Below are 22,220 nucleotides of genomic sequence, written 5' to 3'. Positions count from 1 at the left end.
GAGCTGGAAGGTTGCAAGCCTATACAAGAATGATTTTGATTTTCCAGGCTCTCTCTTTCAGCTGCCGGAAGCAGAATCTATTACTAAGGGATCTTGACAGGGAGAGGTAATAGGCCAGGCTAGCATGAGCTGCTTGGAGAGTGAACACTGCTATTGCATCACACTCTGAAAACGGAGACTGTTTATACAGAATGCTTACAGTGTAACATTAGAGCCAGTAAGTGCAACAAATTCCATATGAGGTGGCTTGTGCTTTGGTATCCCCTCCCCCACTCAGGGCGAGCTAGGAATAGGGAAAGAAGTCCCCACCGCAGAGAAACACAGAGACCTGATACAAACAGGCTGTACAGTGGAAATCCTCACCCCAAAGAGCAAAGCAACAGCAGGTGCCAGGCCATGCCAAACCTGAGAAAGAGAGGGCCAAGATGAGTGGACAGCTGCCCATGAAAAGTAAATAGTATCAGTGAGGACCACAATGCTCTAAACACCCTGGAGAGCAATGGGAACCAGGGCCACCCGGGGCGGGGGGGGGAGGGCAAGTGGGGCAATTTACCCTAGGCCACGCAGGAGAGTTTTTCAGGGCCCCTGGAGTGAGGTCCTTCACTTGTTCCGGGGGCCCCGGAAAACTCTCACGGGACCCGGCTCCCCGGAGCTTCTTCCACTCCAGGACCCGCCGCCAAAGTGTTGGGTCTTCGGCGGCAATTCCCACCGAAGACCCCAGGCCCCCTGAATCCTCTGGGTGGCCCTGATGGGAACCACAGTCATGACTATGTCCTTTCACACACTGAACTGGACACAAAACAGAGCAGCAGCTCTATATAGAACTGCTCTAACCAAAATCACCTCCTCCACCCCCTGAGAAGAATGAACTACTAGAATCTGTCTCAAGATACAAGAGAAACAGGATGCACAATGTAAACTGTCCCCTGGAAGGTAAAAGGGACAAAACCCCTAGACTGGAAAAGGCAGCGAGCCTGTATATACCCAGGGATCCCAGACCCACTGCTCCCTCCTTCCCCTCCAACCCCCCAGCACAAAAGTAGAACACTTCGAGACCCTGTAGTTATAACAGACACTAGGACCAATTCTCATCTCACATCAATGTATACCAGGAGTTACTTTGCTGAAAACAGTGGAGTGACACCGGCATAAGTGGGAGGAGAATTAGGCCCGAAACATGGTAGTGAGTACAGATCACTCTGTCCTAGGCCCTAATTTGTTCAGCATTTCACTTTAGGCATCTCCCTTACATCTATAAAAAACTACAAGCAAACTTTAAAAGTGCGGGGGGGGGGGGGGACGACGGGTGGCAAATATTAATATAGACAAAGGAGTAGGACTGACAGTGAAGAATCTTCAGGGCTTTTCATTTTACAATTAAAGATCAATAGTATCTGAAAGCCCTACAATCTTTCACATGTTTATCCTCACAAGATTCCTGTGAAGCAGGGAAGTGCCATAATTCCCATTTTACTGCTGGGGGAATGGAGGCACAAGGAAAGTGACTTGCCCAGGGTCACATAGGCAGACTATGGCTGAGCAGCAAAATGAACCCATGTCTCTCAAGTCCCAGGCTAGTGCCCTACCACTGGATCATCCTGCCTCTCTACAACTGCTTTTTCAGTGAAAGAAAACGTGTGTGTGTGTATACAATATATGGCAGAAGACTGTGTTCATACCACAGTGAGTGTATGCATCGGAGAGCAAAGCAAAAACTCTGCCAGTGCTAGTGTGAAGTGGAACAAATATTTAGACTGAAGTTACCAATTCCGATCGATTTGCAGTGTGTTGGACTGGTGACCGAAACAAAAATTTTATTTTATTAAGAATCTAAATCACATGCAATCCAGAGAGGAGGAACTACCTAGAGCAGAGGTGGGCAAACTACGGCCATATCCAGCCTGTGGGACCCTCCTGCCCGGCCCCTGAGCTCCTGGCCCAGGAGGCTAGCCCCCGGCCCCTCCCCTGCTGTTCCCCCTCCCCCGCAGCCTTAGCTCGCCCCGCCACCGGCGCAATGCTCTGGGCAGTGGGGCTGTGAGCTCCTGGGGCAGTGCAGCTGCAGAGCCAGGGCCTGACCCAGTGCTCCGTGCTGCACGGTGGCGTGGCTGGCTCCAGTCGGGCGACACGGCTGCCTGTCCTGGTGCTCTCGGTGGCGCAGCTGTAGCACCGCCAGCCGCCGGTGCTCCAGGCAGCGCAGTAAGGGGGCAGGGAGCAGGGGGTGTTGGACAGAGGGCAGGGGAGTTTGGGGTGGTGATTGGGGGTGTGGCTAGGGTTTGGAGCGGTCAGAGGGCGGGGAACAGGGGAGGTTGGATTGGGCGGCAGGGGTTCCAGGGGTGGTCAGATGGGGCAGGTGTCCTGTGGAGGCAGTAGTTCCCACCGGCCAACAGGGCGGCTAACGGGAGTTTGAGTGGGAGTTCCCATTGGAGGAGCCAGGTATTTTGTGTTTTGCGTCTGTCTTTGGGGTGCTTGTGTCTCTCTCTGTTGGGGCAGACTGCTGAGCCCTGATTAGGGGGCGGAGCTAGGCAGAGGAGGGGGCCTATAAAAGCGGCCGCCCAGCCAGGCAGCGGCACAGCTGATCGCAGCGGCCCAGGAGCCGGCCAACAGGGGAGTTTGAGTGGGAGTTTACAGGGGGAGGTGGAAGGGGGCGGCACCGTGTCCCCCGTGTTCCCCAGGTAAGAACGCCGAGCAAGGCTGAGACTGCAGCAGCCATGAGCCAAGCTGTGGAGGATACACCGAGGATGAGAGCATGCAGCAGCTGCGGTATGTACATGGTTCTAGCGGGGGACCCAGAACAGTACTATGTATGCATGAAGTGCCGCCTAATAGAGCTGCTGGAGGAAAAGATCCAAGGCCAAGAGCTGCAGGTAGAAACCCTGGTAGAGCATGGAAGGGGGTTCGAGCAGCTGATGGAGCAATGGCAAGCAGTGACCAAAGGGGAATGCCCAGGAGTACAGGGGGAAGCAGGGGCTAAGGCCAGTGAGGGGGGACCGCCGGATGAGGAAGAAGGGCGGTGGAAGCATGTGACCGTGAGAAGCAGGCCGAGAAAAAGGAGAGCCAGTGAGGGAGAAACAGAGCTAAGGAACAGGTTCGAAGGTCTGGAGAATGAGGAAGGGGTAAAGCAGGTGGTAGCTGACAGTGGGAGGCCAAGGAAAAAGAGAAGAGCGGCTAGTCCGATAGAAAGAGGGGAGGAGTCCATGGAGGCAGCACCAAGTGTGGGCCAAGGGAGGATGCAGGATGGCTTAACGGGAACCACAAGGAAGGATAGGAATGAAAGGAGCTTGCAACCAGGGGGGACGGAGGATAGGTTAGAGGACTGCACTGTCCCCAGGCAAAGGCAGGTCTACGTGATTGGGGATTCCATACTAAGAAGGTTGGACAGGCCTGTGACCAGGGCCGATCCAGAGAATAGAAGGGTGTGCTGTCTACCGGGCGCTAAAATACGGGACGTGGACCTGAGGCTGAAAAGGATCCTAAGAGGAGCAGGTAAGAACCCTTTGATCATCCTTCATGTAGGAACGAATGACACGGCTAGATTCTCGCTAGAGAGGATCAAGGGAGACTATGCCAGGTTGGGCAAGACGCTCAAGGAAATTGAGGCTCAGGTGATCTTCAGTGGGATCCTACCTGTCCCTAGGGAAGGGCGCCAAAGGGGTGACAGGATCGTGACGATTAATAGTTGGCTGAGGGAGTGGTGTTACAAGGAGGGCTTTGGGATGTATGGGCACTGGGAGGCTTTTGGGGACAGACAACTGTTCTCACGGGATGGGCTCCACCTAAGTAGGGAAGGAAGTAGACTTCTAGGAGGGAGGCTGGCTCATCTGATTAAAAGAGCTTTAAACTAGACACTGTGGGGAGACGGTTGGGAGAGGTCCAGGTGCTCTCCACGCCAAATTTATACATTGGGAGTGAGAACAACAGGATAACAACAGATATAGCCAGAGGGGGACGGTTAGGTGTAAGGAAGACAGGGGGGACGGATACTAGATCAACAGGTCATACTGGTAGTACTGTGTCCCTACCAAGTCAGGTGAAAAGGGTGAGAGGAGCCAAACAGCAAAAATTAGGATGTTTGTTCACCAATGCGAGAAGCTTAGGTAACAAAATGGAGGAACTGGAGCTCCTGGTCCGGGAATTGAAACCGGATATCGTAGGAATAACCAAAACATGGTGGAACGGTAGCCATGACTGGAGTACAGGTATGGAAGGGTATGTGCTGTTTAGGAAAGACCGATGCAAAGGTAAAGGTGGGGGAGTAGCATTGTATGTCAATGAGGTGAAATGTAACGAAATAACTAGCAATGCAATGGATAATACGGAGTCTGTTTGGGCAATGGTCACATTGGGGAAGAAAACTACTAGAGCCTCCCCTGGGATAGTGATTGGGGTGTGCTATAGACCGCTGGGATCTAGCCTGGATATGGATAGAGAGCTTTTTAATGTTTTTAAGGAGGTAAATACTAATAGGAACTGTTTGATCATGGGGGATTTTAACTTCCCGGATATAGATTGGGAAACAAATGCTAGTAATAATAATAGGGCTCAGCTTTTCCTAGACGTGATAGCTGATGAATTCCTTCATCAAGTAGTTGCTGAACCGACGAGGGGGGATGCCATTTTAGATCTGATTTTGGTGAGTAACGAGGACCTTGTTGAGGAAATAGTTGTAGGGGACAACCTTGGCTCGAGTGATCATGAGCTAATTAGTTTCAAAATAAATGGGAGGATAATCAAAATTGCATCTGAGACTAAGGTATACAATTTCAAAAGGGCTAACTTTACTAAATTAAGGCGACTAGTTAGGGAAGTGGATTGGACTAACATATTTAGGGATCTAAAGGCAGATGATGCCTGGGGTTACTTCAGGTTGAAGTTGCAGGAGTTGTCAGAGGCATGTATCCCGAGAAAGGGAAAACGGCTCGTAGGTAGCAGTTTTAGACCGAGCTGGATGAGCAAGCGTCTCAGAGGGGTGATTAAGAAAAAACAGAATGCGTACAAGGACTGGAAAACGGGAGGGATCAGCAAAGAAACCTACCTTATTGAGGTCAGAGGGTGTAGGGAAGCAGCCGGGTGGAGATGGACCTAGCGAAGGGGATTAAAACCAATAGCAAAAGGTTTTTTAGCCATATAAATAGGAAGAAAACCAAGAAGGAAGAAGTGGGACCGCTTAAAACTTTAAACGGAGTGGAGATTAGGGATAATCTTGGAATGGCACAATATCTGAACGAATATTTTGCCTCGGTCTTTAATGAGGCTAATGAAGGGCTAAGGAATAGTGATAGAGGGACTGATGGGAATGAAGATATGGGGGTAGACATTACGGTATCTGAGGTAGAAGCCAAACTTGAACAGCTAAACGGGAGTAAATCGGGGGGCCCGGACAATCTTCATCCTAGAATATTAAGTGAATTGGCGAGTGAAATTGCAAGCCCGTTAGCGATGATTTTTAATAAATCTCTAAACTCGGGGGTTGTACCGTTTGACTGGAGATTAGCTAATATAGTTCCTATATTCAAGAAGGGGAAAAAAAGTGACCCAGGTAACTACAGGCCTGTTAGTTTAACATCTGTAGTATGCAAAGTCATGGAAAAAATTTTAAAGGAGAGAGTGGTTACGGAGCATGAGGCCGATGGCAACTGGGACAAATTACAGCATGGATTTACGAAGGGTAGATCGTGCCAAACCAACCTGATCTCCTTCTTTGAGAAAGTAACAGATTTTTTAGACAAGGGAAATGCGGTGGATCTAATATATATCTTGATTTCAGTAAGGCGTTTGATACGGTACCGCATGAGGAATTACTGGTTAAATTGGAAAAGATGGGGATCGAAATGAAAATCCAGAGGTGGATAAGGAGCTGGTTAAAGGGGAGACTGCAGAGGGTCGTATTGAAGGGGGAACTGTCGGGTTGGAGGGGGGTTACCAGTGGAGTTCCTCAAGGTTCGGTTTTGGGTCCAATTTTATTCAATCTATTTATCGCTGACCTGGGAACCAAGAGTAGGAGTGGGCTGATAAAGTTTGCGGATGACACCAAGTTGGGAGGTATTGCAAATTCGGGAAAGGATCAGGATATCCTCCAGGGAGATTTGGATGACCTTGTAAACTGGAGTATTAGTAACAGGATGAAATTCAATAGTGAGAAGTGTAAGGTTATGCATTTAGGGATGACTAACAAGAACTTTAGTTATAAGCTGGGGACGCACCAGTTGGAAGTAAAGGAGGAGGAGAAGGACCTAGGAGTCCTGGTTGATCGTAGGATGACTATGAGTAGGCAATGTGATGTGGTTAAAAAGCTAATGCGGTCTTGGGATGCATTAGGCGAGGTATTTCTAGTAGGGATAAGGAGGTGCTAGTCCCGTTATATAAGGCGTTGGTAAGACCTCATTTGGAGTATTGTGTGCAGTTTTGGTCTCCCATGTTTAAGAAGGATGAATTCAAACTGGAACGGGTACAAAGAAGGGCCACTAGAATGATCCGAGGAATGGAAAGCCTGTCGTATGAAAGGAGACTTGAGGAGCTCGGTTTGTTTTCCTTAACCAAAAGAAGGATAAGAGGAGATATGATTGCACTCTTTAAATATATCAGAGGGATAAATACCAGAGAAGGAGAGGAATTATTTCAGCTCAGTGCTAATGTGGACACGAGGACAAATGGATATAAATTGTCAGTCAGGAAATTTAGGCTTGAAATTAGACGAAGGTTTCTAACCATCAGAGGAGTGCAATTCTGGAACAGCCTACCAAAGGAAACAGTGGGGGCGAAGGACCTCCATGACTTTAAGATTAAGCTAGATAAGTTTATGGAGGGGATGGTATGATAGGATAACTGGCTTAGTCAATAGGTCAATAAAGTTCCACACTGGTAATTAGTACAATGGGTCAATGATAGGATGTTGTTAGCCTTTTTCCAGAGGGTCTGGCTGGAGAGTCTTGCCCGCATGCTCGGGGTTCAGCTGACCGCCATATTTGGGGTCGGGAAGGAATTTTCCTCCAGGGTAGATTGGCAGTGGCCCTGGAGGTTTTTCGCCTTCCTCCGAAGCATGGGGCAGGGGTCGCTTGCTTAAGGAGTGGGTGGATCGGCTTATGTGGCCTGCATCTTGCAGGAGGTCAGACTAGATGATCATAATGGTCCCTTCTGATCTTGAATTCTATGATTAACTATGATTAGTAATGAGAAGAGGGGTTGGATGGAGTTGCAGGGGGCAGTCAGGGGCGGGGGTTCCAGGAGTGGTCAGGGGACAGGGAGGAAGGGGTGGTTGGATGGGACAGTGGTCTCAGGGGGGCAGTCAGGAATGAGAGGAGGGGTTGGATGGGGTGGCAGGGGGCAGTCAGGGACAGGGGTTCCGGGGGCTGTCAGGGGACAGGAAACAGTGGGGGTTGGATGGGACAGGAGTCCCAGGGAGCCGTTAGGGGGCGGGGGCCGGACCACACCTGACTCTTTGGGGAGGAACAGCCTCCCCTAACTGGCCCTCCATACAAATTTCAGAAACCCGATGCGGCCCTCAGGCCAAAAATTTTTCCCACTCCTGACCTAGAGTCACTATTATTACTATAATATAAAAGCTCTCATACACAGATTTCCTGCAAGTTTTTCTACTGATATCTCAGGAAACATTAAGACAGGATTACATATATTTCATATAAAGCTACACATCCTGTGTGCTCAGTCTATTTTGTTTAAGTTAAATCAGCCATCTTTTCATTTCTGGGATAGAAACTATTTTTTGGGACAGCCATCTTGAGATCAAGTAGTGAAGAAAAATAAGGGGAGACTGGTTAAAAGTCCTTTTAAAAATAACAGATTATTTTAAAACACCCATTAAAATAAATACTTTAGATACCAAAACAGAAATTTAGAAGTTCAGCTTGCTTTTCAGATTAAAATGCAAAAACAAAGCCAACAGCAATCAATCAGCTTGGACTGTGAACACACTTGTCAGTTCCCGTTCTGGTTCTCTTCTCATGGACTAGCACAGTCCTGCACTGCCATTGCTTTGAAAACACTGCAGGGGATGTTTACATTAGAAATGGGCTCCCACCCCAAAGTCAGACCTCCACCCCACCCTAAAGCTTTTGGGGAGTTAATATCCATCTTAGTTTAAATGCAATCATTTCTTTTTCGACTGACAAAAGTTTTCTGAATTTTTTTTTATTAATATTATGTTCTAGTGAAACTTTTCTCCCACACGCTCTTCAACACTTAATTTTGGGGTTATTCATCTTTTTACATTTGCCTGATGCACTGAATTTCGACTAATCAATTTCCCCATTTCTTCACACATAAACCAGTCATCTCACAAAGGGGTATTTCACTCTGATGGGCAACACAGTGCAGACTCCCATACTTGTGCTTTTGAAGTCAGGAATAATCAAGCATAGCCATCCTTTTATTGAGAATATATTTGTTGTAGAGGCAAGCTGTACATAATTTTCTGCTCAATAGACGTGCTCACATCTGAAGCATGACAGCGCACAGTCACACAGATTTCTACCAGGGAACAGTCAATTTCTCCCCCTCCCCCAAAACTTAAATTTTGTCATTTAAATATTGAAATATACAAACATCCAGCTTACTGGATATTGTTGTAATGGCTTTGATACCCATCTGAGAGCTTTAGGTTTTGCTGCAATTGAAAACCATGGCAATCTGTTATATTAATTTTGATGGAATAAATGGGCCCAAAGAGTCAAAGGGGTTAATATGACCCTATCACCGTCCAACATTAAAAACAGTTTTAAACAAGGTTCGAGGTTTGGTACCGTGGCAAACACAACATTAAAAATTCTTTTAACCTTTTATTAAAGATAAAGAAAAAAGGAAAAAGAGTTAAAGCGTCTGAAATATAAAATATGAAGTAAAGCTTTCTTTTTAACATCCCTTATTCCTTTTCCCTTTAGCCGGAGAGAATTTTTAGAAGGAATACTGCCCTATTTGACAGTCTTTTAGATACTAATAAAGATAGTAATAACTGTCCTTTTTGAAGAAAAGAGAAGTTAGTCGAGATGGGCTGGAGCTGTTAAAATCTGATCCCATTTCCTAAGAGACAAAACAAGACACGAACACACAAGAGTGAAGAGAAAAGAACACCAAAAATAGAAAAAGCAGCTTCTAGGCCTGGTGTTAGTTCTCACTTGCAGCCTCACTGCTGGAGAAACACAGGCATAACACACAGTCTTAGCAGCCACTCCGAGACTTGGCAAACTTGTACCAGCATTGGGCTGTTTAAGGCATTGCTGTTAGCTGCCTTTCTGGTCTCAGGGTACGTCTACACTACGGGATTATTCCGAATTTACATAAACCGGTTTAGCAAAACAGATTGTACAAAATCGAGTGCGCGCGGCCACACTAAACACATTAAATCGGTGGTGTGCGTCCACGGTCCGAGGCTAGCGTCGATTTCTGGAGCGTTGCACTGTGGGTAGCTATTCCGTAGCTATCCCATAGTTCCCACAGCCTCCCCCACCCCTTGGAATTTCCGGGTTGAGATCCCAGTGCCTGATGGGGCAAAACTCATTGTCGCAGGTGGTTCTGGGTAAATGTCGTCAGTCACTCCTTCCTCTGGGAAAGCAACAGCAGACAAGCATTTCGCGCCTTTTTTCCCTGGATTGCCCTGGCAGATGCCATAGCATGGCAATCATGGAGCTTGTTTTGCCTTTTGTGACTGTCACCGTATGTGTACTAGATGCCTCTCACAGAGGCGATTCAGCAGCGCTACACAGAAGCATGCTTTTGCTTGACAGCAGAGATGGTTACCAGCCATACTGTACCATCTAGGATACCATAAATTGGTAATAAGATGATCATGGTTACCAGTCCTTTTGCACCATTTGCTGCTGTCTTAAGTGCCCCTGGCTAAGATCAGCCAGGGGCGCAAAAGCCAAAATTGGGAATGACTCCCTGAGTCAATCCCTCCTTTTTGGTATCTAAAAATAGAATCAGTCCTGCCTAGAATATGGGCAAGTGTACTAGAGAACCACTGTATCAGAGAGCACAGCTGCTCTGTGTCAGATCCTGCAGAAATTATGAGCTGTATGCTATTCACAGGAGATGCTCCTGCAACAACTCCACCTGTTGATTCCGTTCTTCCCCCAGCCTTCCTGGGCTACCGTAGCATTGTCCCCCCACTTGTGTGATGAAGTAATAAAGAATGCAGGACTAAGACACAGTGACTTGTTAGTGAGAAATGAGTGGAAGGCAGCCTCCAGCTGCTATGATAGTCCAGACAGGACAGTAAGGAGTGTGGAGGAGAGGAGCCCAGCATCCCTCTGCTAGTCCAGGGGCAATTGAATCTTTTTTCTTTCTTTTTTTTTTTTTTAACACATGAAGGGTGGGGGCTGACGGAGCTCAGCCCCCTGTTTCTATGATGATGATGGTTATCAGCCATACTGTACCATCTACCAGGAAAAATTAGGGCCAGGCGCCCTTCATCAACCTGACGGATGCTAGTCAGCATGGTTACCAGCCCTTTTGCACTGCCCCATGTGCCAATAGGCTGATGATGAGGACGGGTACCAGTCGTTTTGCACCATCAGCCACCCATGGCAGGGGGGAGCAAGTATGTTGGTGTTGAGTGCTGCAGCATCGCGTCTATCTGCAGCATTCAGTAAAGATAGGGTGACATGTAAAAGAGTCAAGAGAGGATTGTTTTCCCTTTCACTTCTGGGGGTGGGTGGGGGGGTGCGTAAATTGCTGAGCTATGCCCTGACCCACCGCGGACACTGTGTTTGACCCTAGAAGCATTTGGAGCTCAGCCAAGAATGCAAATGCTTTTCAGAGAGACTGCAGGAACTGTGGGATAGCTTGAGTCCTCCAGTCCATGAGCGTCCATTTGATTCCTTGGCTTTCCGTTACGCTTGTCACGCAGCAGTGCGCTGAGTCCCTGCTATGGCGTCTGTCTGGAGATTTTTTAAAAATGTTTTTTAATTCGTCTTCTGTAACGGAGCGCTGATAGAACAGATTTGCCTGCCCTTACAGCGATCACGTCCGCATGGTCCATGTGGGAGCTCTTTCTTTATTTTGATTTTTAACTGCATCGCCACACGTGCTGATCAGAGCTCCACGCTGGGCAAACAGGAAATATTCAAAAGTTCGCGGGGCTTTTCCTGTCTTCCTGGCCACTGCATCCGAGTTCAGATTGCTGTCCAGAGCGGTCAGTGGTGCACTGTGGGATACCGCCCGGAGGCCAATACCGTCGATCTGCAGCCACACTAACCCTAATCCGATATGGTAATACCGATATTAGCGCTACTCCTCTCGTTAGGGAGGAGTACAGAAACCGGTTTAAAGAGCCCTTTATACTGATATAAAGGGCCTCTTAGTGTGGACGGGTGTGGCGTTAAATCGGTTTAATGCTCCTAAAACCGGTTTAAACGCGTAGTGTAGACCAGGCCTAAGACTCACAGCAGTGTTGAAAAATATGCAGTCTTGGCCGGCTAAGCCAGATTCTTATTAAACAGAAAGCAAAAGAGAGGGGATAGGAAAAAGAAGAAATAAGGTAGGGAAAGAAAAAGACACACAAGTTGGGGTGGGGGGGAAGAGCATGTGATAGTGAGCACACACACCGGTGGAGGTGGCAATATCATTTGGGTCCCTCTTTCTGGTCTGTTCTGGTCAGGACAACACTCAGGATTAGGACAGGAAGGCCCAGTGGTGGATCTTGAGAGACAGTGGAGGTGACAGCCATGATGGTGAAACTCACTCCTTCCTGTTCTTCTCTCTTTCAGCAAGCAAGTGCCCATGGTCACCAATTTTCATTCCCAAGTCTTTCTCTCCCTCTTTTTTTTTTTTTTTTTTAAAAAGGACCCCAAAAGGGAGTGATGGGTGCAAGAGCACAGCCCCTCATTATTTTCTCCACCAATTAGACCTAATTTCCAATATACCAATTTTGGTCAGTTAAATGTGGGACTGGAAATTCTCTTGTTTACCAGACATGAGATTAACATAGTCCTTGAGTTATATCATCAAGTCTTTTTGTTTAGACTAATTAGTCTGTGCCCCTTTTGCAACTTTTCCGATCAACATTTATTGTGACGAGTTATTCTGACATTTTATGAACTTTTATTCACTGCTCCCACAGTTAAGCTCACGAGTGAAATACATTTATGGCCCAATTATCAATAAAGCTCCCAGGGGCAGGTCTTTCTCTGTTCTGTACAGCATTGCACACTCTGAGTGCTTAATAATAATGGAAAATCTATGGAAGAGGGTTTCAGTGGTGGCGTACTCAAGGTGGTTTCCACATATTGTTCTCCAAAGTGGAGAGCTGTAATATCGCGCTCCTGGGTATCTTGTAAACAGCAGGGATTAAACCTACGATCTCTGCCTCTAAGAACATGAGCCTGCTTCCACTGCCTAAGCTAAAAGACACCACTCTGTTAGCCAAGGATGTAGTAGGCTCATCAATCTTGATGTGGCCCAGTCACCACCAGAAGGGGACAGAGAACCACAAAAAGTGGGTGGGGTTACAGATGCTTGCCCTCAATCCTACTATACTCTTCAATCTCAGGGGATACACTCACAGCACAGAACTACCCATGTGGAAGCCCTGAACCCATACCTGGTTCCAGGATCATCTGCTCTTCTCTCTAACTCCCTGGTGGGGCTTCTCCACACTCAAGGAAGTTCCCCAATGTAGAGGGAAAACTTCTGAGAAGTGGTGGAGCCATTTACTGCAGATTTACTGCCATTTGTGGTGGATTGGCAAGGAAGACAGGGCAGTGTTCATCCACCCCAACCCTCATCACACTCTCACCAAAGTGGATCCCCAGACCCATGGATGGGTGGAAAATGCCATGGAGGTGGATGACCTACTACTCCGAACCTCTCAGGCTCCTCCCCCTCCCCACCCCCCACTGCAATGTAATTATTATCCTGATTTGGGAAGCATAATTCTAAGAGACAAATGAGCTCAAAGCACTGATAGCCAATAAGGGCTTGGTTGCTCCAAGCACTTTCCTTTGTCCATTATTGACTGGATGACCCATGATTTACACAACACAGACCAACAGTGCGTCACAGGCATGAATACAACTGTATTTTCCTGACTGCAGCATTGACCTGATGCATTCACATGGTTACAAGAATAGACTGAGTATGTCAAGCAGAGGTCAGCTGTTCTCTGAAGTACAGCATTTGAAAGGAAGTCAATTCCTTCTGCATGAAGTTTAGTTTGAGTGGAGGTGAGGCTTCTTTGTTTGTCTGGGTTTTTTCAGGGTGGGTTTAACATTTATTAGCAAAGAAGAAGTAGCCATTCAGTCCAGATTTGATATAAAACTGGATAAAACAGATGCCGGATCTAAATTTTAATACTGTTTTACCTATCATACAAAACCCAGCTCAATCTACACCTTTAGAAAAGATCATGAGGGCCAAGGAGTTTAATATTTGCTTTGGAGAGATTGTAGGCTTAATATTTCTATATAGTATACTAACATACAAGGCAGTATCCAAGCAAGAATTTTTTCATTATACACCTAGGATCAGATAATAGTTTGACACTTTATATAGCTCTTGCATGAAATACATAGCTATCTGGTGCACTGTCAGAAAAGTAATGTGCTCTCAATAAGGGAGCTCTTGCTAATGCAAAACTCCCACTGACTTCACTGAAGTAAGGAATGCAGGATCATACATAAAGTGCATGAAAAAAAAAAGAAATAATAAAGGCCACTTTTGATGGTTGATTTCTCATTTCCACACTGTTCGATGTCAGAAAGATGTCCCATAAAAGCAGAATTCAGTGTTTGAAAAAGAGATTTGTTTCAGTTAGTAAAAATTCTATTGTAGCACAAAACAGCTCCTAACTGAGTATTTCTTCCACTGCTTGCAGTCTTTAAGAACAACTGTTTCTGACATTTCTGGGCTATGACTGCAGCATTAGCTAAAGCTGCTGAATGCAGTGGTAATTCTTCAAAATCTGGAGGACTGAAAACTACTAGGCAGAACCTGGCAATAGTAAATTACATTGATAATATTTTACATAAGCATGAAGGGAATACTTACCACACACAAATAGCCTGGAGTTCTGTTGCAGAGAACAAGTCAGCTGTCGACTGAGCAACATCAAGGCCATTTTACTCTTTCTTTAACCAGAAAAACCTCAAATTGGAGAGAGCACCTTATTCCAGGTGATGTTCTGAAAAAACAACAAAAAAAAAACTATGTTCCCATTGATCTAGTCATCACGATTACCATTTCACTCATCCAAATGGAGAGAGTCAGAAAGAATGTCAAATACAGTGGGGTGGTGCTGGAGTCTAACGGGAGCGCAAGGACTGAGAACACAACCTATCTGATGACATCATCTTCTCCAGGCAAATGACTCCAAGCCATCATCTATACCTTTTATCCCTAAGAAAGGCTTACAAGTCCCGTGGACGCCATACCAAATCTTACAATTTACATCAGCCACAGAGGACCTCATTTTAGCAACCTGAAACAAGATCAACAAGCCATGAGTTAACTGAGAGAAGGGGATTTCCCTCCCTCTTATTATTATTACAAAATAAAAAATATATAGTTACCTAGCTCTTATATAGCACTTTCATTAGTAGCTCTCAAAGCTCTTAAAATGTCAGTATCATCACCATCTTTCACATGGGGAAACTGAGGTACAGGCAGAGCAAGTGACTTACCAAGGTTACCAAGCAAACTAGTGACAGAACCAGAACTCAGGTCTTCTAATTCCCAGTCAAGGGCCCTGTCTACTCAGCCACAGTGCCTCTCTGTGGTATCTTTGATTCCTGTTGGCAACTTACAATTTGTGACCCTTGTGCTTCCAGGAATTGCAAATGTCAAGCAAGATATAAGATCTCCTTTATGTTATGAACTAAGGTCCACCATCTAACACTAAAAGGCTCTTTTTGCACAAAAGATCGCCTTTCATTTCATGTTATCTCTCATGCTTTGTTGTGGAACTATATTGATGAGGACTTTAAAAATTGTTACTAGTCTGTGGCTCTTAAAGAGATTTGTCATTTAGATTCATCATAAATTATGGGACGTGGTTGTGATTTTTTTTCCTTTTGACTTCACATAATAAAACACAACCAGAGAGACTCTGCAAAAGAAGCTACAAAGCCAAGATGAAGAAAAGGACATCAGGAAGGGGGAAGATGGGGGTGGCGGAACAAATCCCCTGAAAACATTCAATATCTTCTACAGATAGTTCAAAGACCAAATTCCATCACCAAAGCCATGGGTGCTTGTGATGCTGTATGATTGGAACATGATCATTTATATCATTAGTATTGCCACTACTGGACAACTGCAACAAATCTTGTACAAAGTAGTATCATGTGAGGTGTTAGTGGGAAAGCTATGATTTGCTGAGTATGATTATCCTTTTGTATGCATGTATGATCTTTGTATCTAAAGTTATGAATATTGACTATGTACCAGTATTTCAAATGTGTTTGCTCCTGGAGTAGCACCCACAAGATAGTTTACATCCAGTATAGCCAGCACAATGTGAATGGACCATTCAAGTTGATGGCTCATTAAAGAACACATAACTCTCACAATGGGCCATAGAAGAAATTCATCCAGCATAGCGAGCCTTCCTGTGGATGCTTTAGCCAGAATATGGGTAATGGCTGCTCCTATGAGTCATCAAAGCATGCAAGGGCATGTGACCGTGGACTCCATCTTGTGCCTATAATTTTCCACAAACTAAGACTGAGAGAATTCCCTCCACATGGGAGAAGGTATACTAAAGGACCGTAGAAGTATCTCCATTTTGCCTCTTTCCTGCTCTGATCTCTGGATTATGGACTTACACTAAAAGGAGCATATTGACTGAAGACCTTCCAATTTTTTGGAAGTTACCAGAGTCTTTACAAGCCAGCAATCTGTAATATCACTGCTATAAACCTGTCCAGGAACTTTGCAATGATTGTTATGTATATGACTTCCTTAATCTTTTCAATTCTCTCCTTCTTTTCTCTTATAAATAAACCTTTAGATATTAGATGCTAAAGGATTGGCAACAGTGTGATTATTGGGTAAGATCTGAGTTATATACTGACCTGGCTATGTGGCAGATCTCTTGGTATTAGAGGACCCTGTATGTGATGGTTTTCAGCAACAACTCATCACAGAGTTCAGTGTCTGGATGGTGAGACAAGGGCTGGAATGCCTAAGGAGACTGCATTTCTGACTTCTTGCTAACCAGTGCGGTGAGACAGAAGTTTACTTTTGTTACTTGCTCGGTATACCCAATGGAAGAATAACCACCAGTTTTGGGTGAGTCTGCCCTATTTATCAGCAGCTTGTCTTGAATCTGGTATTCTCAGCTGTGACCGATTGAGGCACGGTGACAGTGCAGCGCACAGATATCCAAGGGAAAGACACTGCAGTCTAAGTAGCCTTGCTAGTGAAGACTTGGACCTGGACTGTAACATGGCTGTTTTTTTACTCTGAATTATCTACAGTAATGGGAATAGTGTCTAGCTGAGCTATCATCTCCATTCATGACTGTAGACCAATTAGCAAGGGGGTTTAAATTAAAATCTTATTCTTAAAAACATGAACTCAGAGTCGACTCAGTGCAGCAAGTATCTTCCCACCAACTTCCCTCCCCCAACACAACTCATTGCAATTCTTATGCTGCTGCTTCTTATGGGCCTCCTCTTGATTGCCAGAAGTTGTTGGAATAGTTTTATGAAGTTTCAGGTATAAATATGCAGTTCACAGGCAATGTCACTTGTGCCCTCCATAGGTCCCCATGGGAACAGACCTATATCTTGTTATGTGATAGGCCATGAAAATGCATCTGCTTTTCCAGCCTCCTTTCACAGAAGCATTCTGCCTTTACTCCATATCTCATTTCTATACATCTAATAAAATATTTGAACTTACGCTTATGACTAGATGCCCAGGAAGCTGCTAGTTTATTGTTGCATGGATGAAAAGTATGCTTTAGCAAACACTAAAAAGGTCAGAAGTTTAATTTCTATGTTACCATTAACCAAGATGGCATTTGCTTTATTTTACACATCAGTATTTTTTGACAGTTCCAGACAGTCCCTGCCAATCTGAGTTTATTAATTTGGAAAGACATTTTTTGTGTTGAAAAGAGCCCCTATGTCTTCCATAAGATAATCAGCCTGACACTTGGTTGCACTTAGATTAGACATAGTTAAATTTAAAATCAAACCTATTTTGAAATTTGCCAAGCTGAGAAAACACATTTGTTGTGTACTTTGGAAAAGTTAGAGACTCACTGTAATGATATGACACCCACTTCTCATGAGCGCCTCTTCTGGATGGATGGGTCTTCGGTCTTTAAACAGTCCCAGCCCCGGTTTCAGGTCATACACACAAGGCTTCCTCCCTGGAGGCAATGGTTTTGCCATTTCTGGGCCCTTCTGGCCCCAGCTGGGCCACTAAGTAGTTCAGATCCCCTTCTGGGTGTCTACCGCTGTCCGATTGTAGGCCATTTCCCCAGTGGCCTATTGGGGGGATGGAGGGGAGAGCACCACCAGGCCCACTCACTACTCCGGGTCCCAGCCAGGGACCTCAAGAATAGCAGCCACGCACCACCCTGTCCCTTTAACAAAACTACTTTCAGTTCCTTCAGCCACTTCCCCGCAGTCCCAGCCTTCACCGATGCTTCACCCTTAGCTCAGGGCCCTCCTGTATTCAGGCCCAGTAGCCAGCCGGGAGCTCTTCCACACTCCCACCCCGATCCACCAGCACTGAACTGTCCATGGTGCTGCAGTTCCCTTTAGCCAGCCTGGAACACGATCTAATCCTGAGGGTATTCTGCACTAAAAATTAAAAATTCCATGCACAGTATTTTAAAATTCTGCAAATGTTATTTGTCAAATGGGGAGGCTCCAGCATGGCAGTGGGGAGCACAGGCCACTGGCTGCACAGAGGTGGGAGATCACGGTGCAGCTCCCCCCAGGGACACAGACTCAGCAGTGAGGCTGCATCAAACCCTGACACAGTGCAAGGACTGGACCTGCCCCAGAAATACCCCAGGGCCCTGCCACTCCGTGCCAGGTGCACCAGGTGTGGGCAGGCAGGCTCAGCATGGCAGTATCCAAGTATGGAGGGGCTTAGTGTGGGGGGATCCAGGTGTGGGTTGAGAGGGTTCTGCGGGGGGCAATCTGTGTGGGCGGCTCAGTGAGGGATCTGGGTGCAGGGGGAATCTGGATGCACAGGGGCTTGTTGGGGGGTTCTGGGTGCAATGGTAATAGTACTCTGCAGGGGGGTCCAGATGAAAAGTGGTTGAGGCTCAGCAGCAGGGTCTGAGTGTCGGGGGGGGGGGGATAGAGCTCAGCAGGAGGGTCTGGGTGTGGGAAGCTCAGTGGGAATGGTCCAGATGCTGAGGGAGTGGGACTCAGTGGGGTGGGGATCCAGGTGCAGCTGGCTGGGGCTCGGTTAGGGTGGGGATCTGGGTGTGGATGGCTCATTGGGGTAATCCAGGTGCAGAGGGAGTGGGGCTTGTTGGGGGGGGGGGGTTCTAGGTGTGTGTGGGGGTAAGGCTTGGTGAGAGGGTCTTGGTATGAGGGGGTCTGGATGCATGGGGGTTGGGCAGATGGGGGAGCAGCTCCCTGTACAGTGATCCTTCCCCCTGCAGTTGAGGAGTGATGGGTGCAGGGAGCACAGGGGGTGGCGGTGGGAGAGTTTGCAGAGCTTACTACAGCTGGAAAAGAAATCTGGGGGTGAGTCTGACATCCCCGGATGCCATGCAGGGGAAGAGGAAGTCTCATCTTCCCCAGCCCAGCTAGGACTAGCAGCTGAGTCTGGCACAGGGTAGGCACCACCAGCCGGGTCTTCCCAAGTCCCAGCCCCTGCCCCACAGTGATTTACCTCTCTGCTGGGTTCCCTTGGCACCCAAAACATACTGCTGGGGAGGGTCTTATGACCGCTCTTGTGGCTTCCCTTTGCTTCCCCATCAGAAAGTCACTTTTCTGCGAGGAAACAAAGAAATCTGCGGGAGACATAAATGCTGTGCATGTACAGTGGCACAAAATTTCCCCAGCAGTAAAAAGCTACACTCCTCTGGCTCCAGGAAGAAACTGACTGGCTGCTCCCTGCAGCCTCTCTGATTGGCTAATCCCTTGCAGTCTCTCTAGGCCGCTTGGAGGACTTAGCTCCACTGCTCCATTCCTCAGATGGGCGTGACAGGACCCTGACGCCTCCAGCAGGGGGGTCTCTGGGCCTAGTCCATCCCATCATACTCATGATATACATTTATTAAATTTGGATCTTGAGCTTAATGAAGCTGGAGTTACCACTTGTAGAAAGAAGAGTTACTTGGTTTCCAGCAGAATATTCATTTAATTTGGTCCCCCTTAATGCCTATTAATATTTTCCATCACAATTCCTCTCCATTTCCTCCATATAGGCTCAGATCCTTCAAAGACTTACACACCTGCTTAACTTCACACACTGTGTATTCCCACTTACTTCAATGAGACCCCCTCACCAGTGTATAAAAAGTTAAGCACGTGCTGTATCAGAATCAGACTTGTACTTTATACATTGATGTTATGATATATTCTGTTTTTCTGGCATATGCCTGGGTCAAAAGCTAATGTCACTGTGGTAGGGAATTGTTTTCAGGACAAAAAAAGTCATGTCCCCACCCACTGCCCCACTAATTAATAAGCCAGGATCTTACAGCTCTGAGCTATCTACTTGTTCTTTACTACTGTAATCCCTGGTTTCCTTCACATCCCTTAACTAAATTTGCTTGATAAGACATTGCCTCAGAAACCTCCCTAGGAAACTAATAAAACTGTAAATCAGCCATTATTTTCTGTAATGATAACACACAAAACATGGCAATGAAGTTCTATCCATGACTGACCCCTTCTGCATGTTCTGCAGTAGCTTGTCTAGGCCACCTTCCTTCTGAATTATGAGATGCTTCTGTGTATGCAGATCAAACACACACTGGCTTTAGTTTTGCAGCCATATCACACCGCACATCTACTTTCTTTCCACTATCACCCCTAGTTCTCTTTCAGCATTATTGCATTTCACACATCTTCCTTCCCACTAAATCTGTGTGTTACCAACTGTTTTCCCTGAACAGATTAGCTCATATTTTTGCTGGCAGAATCTTATTTTATTATTTCCTATCGAGCATCCTTTAAGTTATAATGTTCGTGCAATGTTTAAAATTACATTTTGAGATGGTACTGGCTTTATGTAAAAGCTCCTTGAAGACAACACAAAATTATTATTACAAGAGCTTAAGAATTAAGTAGCTTGCTTTAATTTTTCTTGACAGCTGTTTTAAAAAGTTTTATTATTTTGCAGCCTGAGGTCAGAATACATCACAGATAAGGCTAAAATTTAATCACAGGTATTTTTGGTAAAAGTCATGGACAAGTCATGGGGCAACAAATAAAAATTCACAGCCTGCCCATGACTTTTACCAAATATACCCCTGACTACATCTCTACTTCTGGGGCCCGCTGCTCCAGGGGGGAGCCTGCTCCAGTGCTGGGGGTTGACTGTCACCCTGCCACTGGGGACCACACTCTGGATGGCCTCCGGGCACCCCAAGGCTGCTACTCCCCGGAGTCAGCCACACCAGCCGCTGTTCCGGCAGTCCCAGGAGCCAGCTACCCAGGGTCGCCTGAGCAACGGCCGGTGCGGCTGGCCCTGGGGCAGCCCCTGCGACGACTGCTCAGACACTCCCTGGGCTCCCCAGAACTGCTGCATGGGTGGTCCCCGTGACCAGCCGCACTGGCCACTGCTGGCCAGGACCACCATAGCAGCTGGTCCTGGGTCACTCCGGCAACAGCTGGTGCGGCTGGCCGTGGAGTGCCCGAGCCTGAAGTCATGGAATCAGTGACTTCTATGACCTCCATAAAAGAATCGCAGCCTTAATCATAGAATCATAAAAATGTAGATCTGGAAGGCACCTCAAGAGGTCATATAACCTATCCCCCCATGCTGAGGCAGGAATAAGTATATTTAGACCATTCCTAACAGGTATTCACCTAAACTGTTCTTAGAAACCTAGACTAACAGGAATACCACAATCTCCCTTGGTAACCTGTTCTTCAGATTAACTATCCTTTATCACATAGTAAAGAAAACCAACTCCCTCTCTACTTCCATTATGCAGAGCTCCTCTCACAAAGCTGTATCTTTTCACTGATTGGTACATTTGCCTAAATGTCCATTAAGTTGTTGCTATTTGTGAATCCTGCCTGCATTTAGGATTTTTCTTCTAATTTCCCACTAGTGTAGCACTATCAATGCAAGCAATCTCAGTATAATTCACTCTACAGGGAACGTAAATTTAAGGGCATAGGTTTTTATTTATTTTAGATTTATTTGTTGTTTTAAATACATACACCCAGTTTAGTATTGGAAGTACTTTGCATTTTACTAAAACATACCCCGCAAGACAAATCTACATTTCAGAATGAAGTTCACAGGATCTGTATCTGAAACCACTGTTCAGCAAAAGTGCCAGAGTAAGAGGTGAAACACATGTATTTCAAGAATGTGGGACAGCAGATATCGTTGCTGCGGACTGCAGCCTTCTAGCTCATTCTTTCTGTTTAAAACCCAGGAGCCTGCTTTAAATTCATGGGGGCAGATTCATTTCTCTCTCAACTGCTGAAAAACCATTTAACCGGGAACAATGAAGTGGTTTAGTAAATTGCAGCACAAGCAGTGCAGTTACACCAAAGATCTCCACAACAATTTGGGGAGAATGAGCTCTCTTTTCCTTTAGCTGCCCTCACTTTTAAAAAACCTTGACTTTGCTAGGCAGGCATGGCAGTCATGCCACTATGCGAGGAATTAACTGTTCATACCCTCAAGCTCACACACTGTTCGTTTACTTCCAACACAGATTTGAGAGCAAGAAGGGCTTTTTAATTTCATGTAGAAAATGTAGTGCTGGTGAAAGGTGGAAGACTGACAGCCCTAGGGACTGCAGTTCTGTCATTATCCATCGATCTGGTTCCAAGCAGGCAGCCACAGTGCAAACTTCCCTATACTGTTCCATCAACATGCCTAAAGGCAGAAATGGAAATACAACCTCCAAAAGCAAAAGAATAGCTCCTTTTCCAAGCACCTTGGATCATTTATATGATAGATATTTACCCAAAAGCTGAGATGAGTAGTTCATTTCACAGTTCAGTACACTGTTGTCAGGTGACACTTTAATTTAAAAAAGGGAGGGCAAAGTGTAGACAGCAGTAGGTCAATGGAAGAATTCTTCTATCAATCTAGCTGCTGCA

The 22,220-nt window shown here is 46.1% G+C and overlaps 1 protein-coding gene across 3 annotated transcripts in view; it reads right to left on the bottom strand.

Moving 5' to 3' along the window:
• Window positions 1-22,220, bottom strand: part of ABAT (4-aminobutyrate aminotransferase) — a 150,265-nt gene that overhangs the window by 74,516 nt on the left and 53,529 nt on the right. For all 3 annotated transcript variants that reach the window (XM_039493036.1, XM_039493038.1, XM_039493037.1), the window contains exon 2: window positions 13,999-14,131. In XM_039493036.1, coding sequence (XP_039348970.1) covers window positions 13,999-14,068 — 70 coding nt within the window. In that variant the 5' untranslated portion in view covers window positions 14,069-14,131. The remainder of the gene's footprint in view (window positions 1-13,998; window positions 14,132-22,220) is intronic.

Source organism: Mauremys reevesii, linkage group 10, assembly GCF_016161935.1.
Source record: "Mauremys reevesii isolate NIE-2019 linkage group 10, ASM1616193v1, whole genome shotgun sequence".
NCBI lineage: Eukaryota > Metazoa > Chordata > Testudines > Geoemydidae > Mauremys > Mauremys reevesii.
Note: the sequence above shows the minus strand (reverse complement) of the source record. Positions and strands in the feature narration are given on the sequence as shown.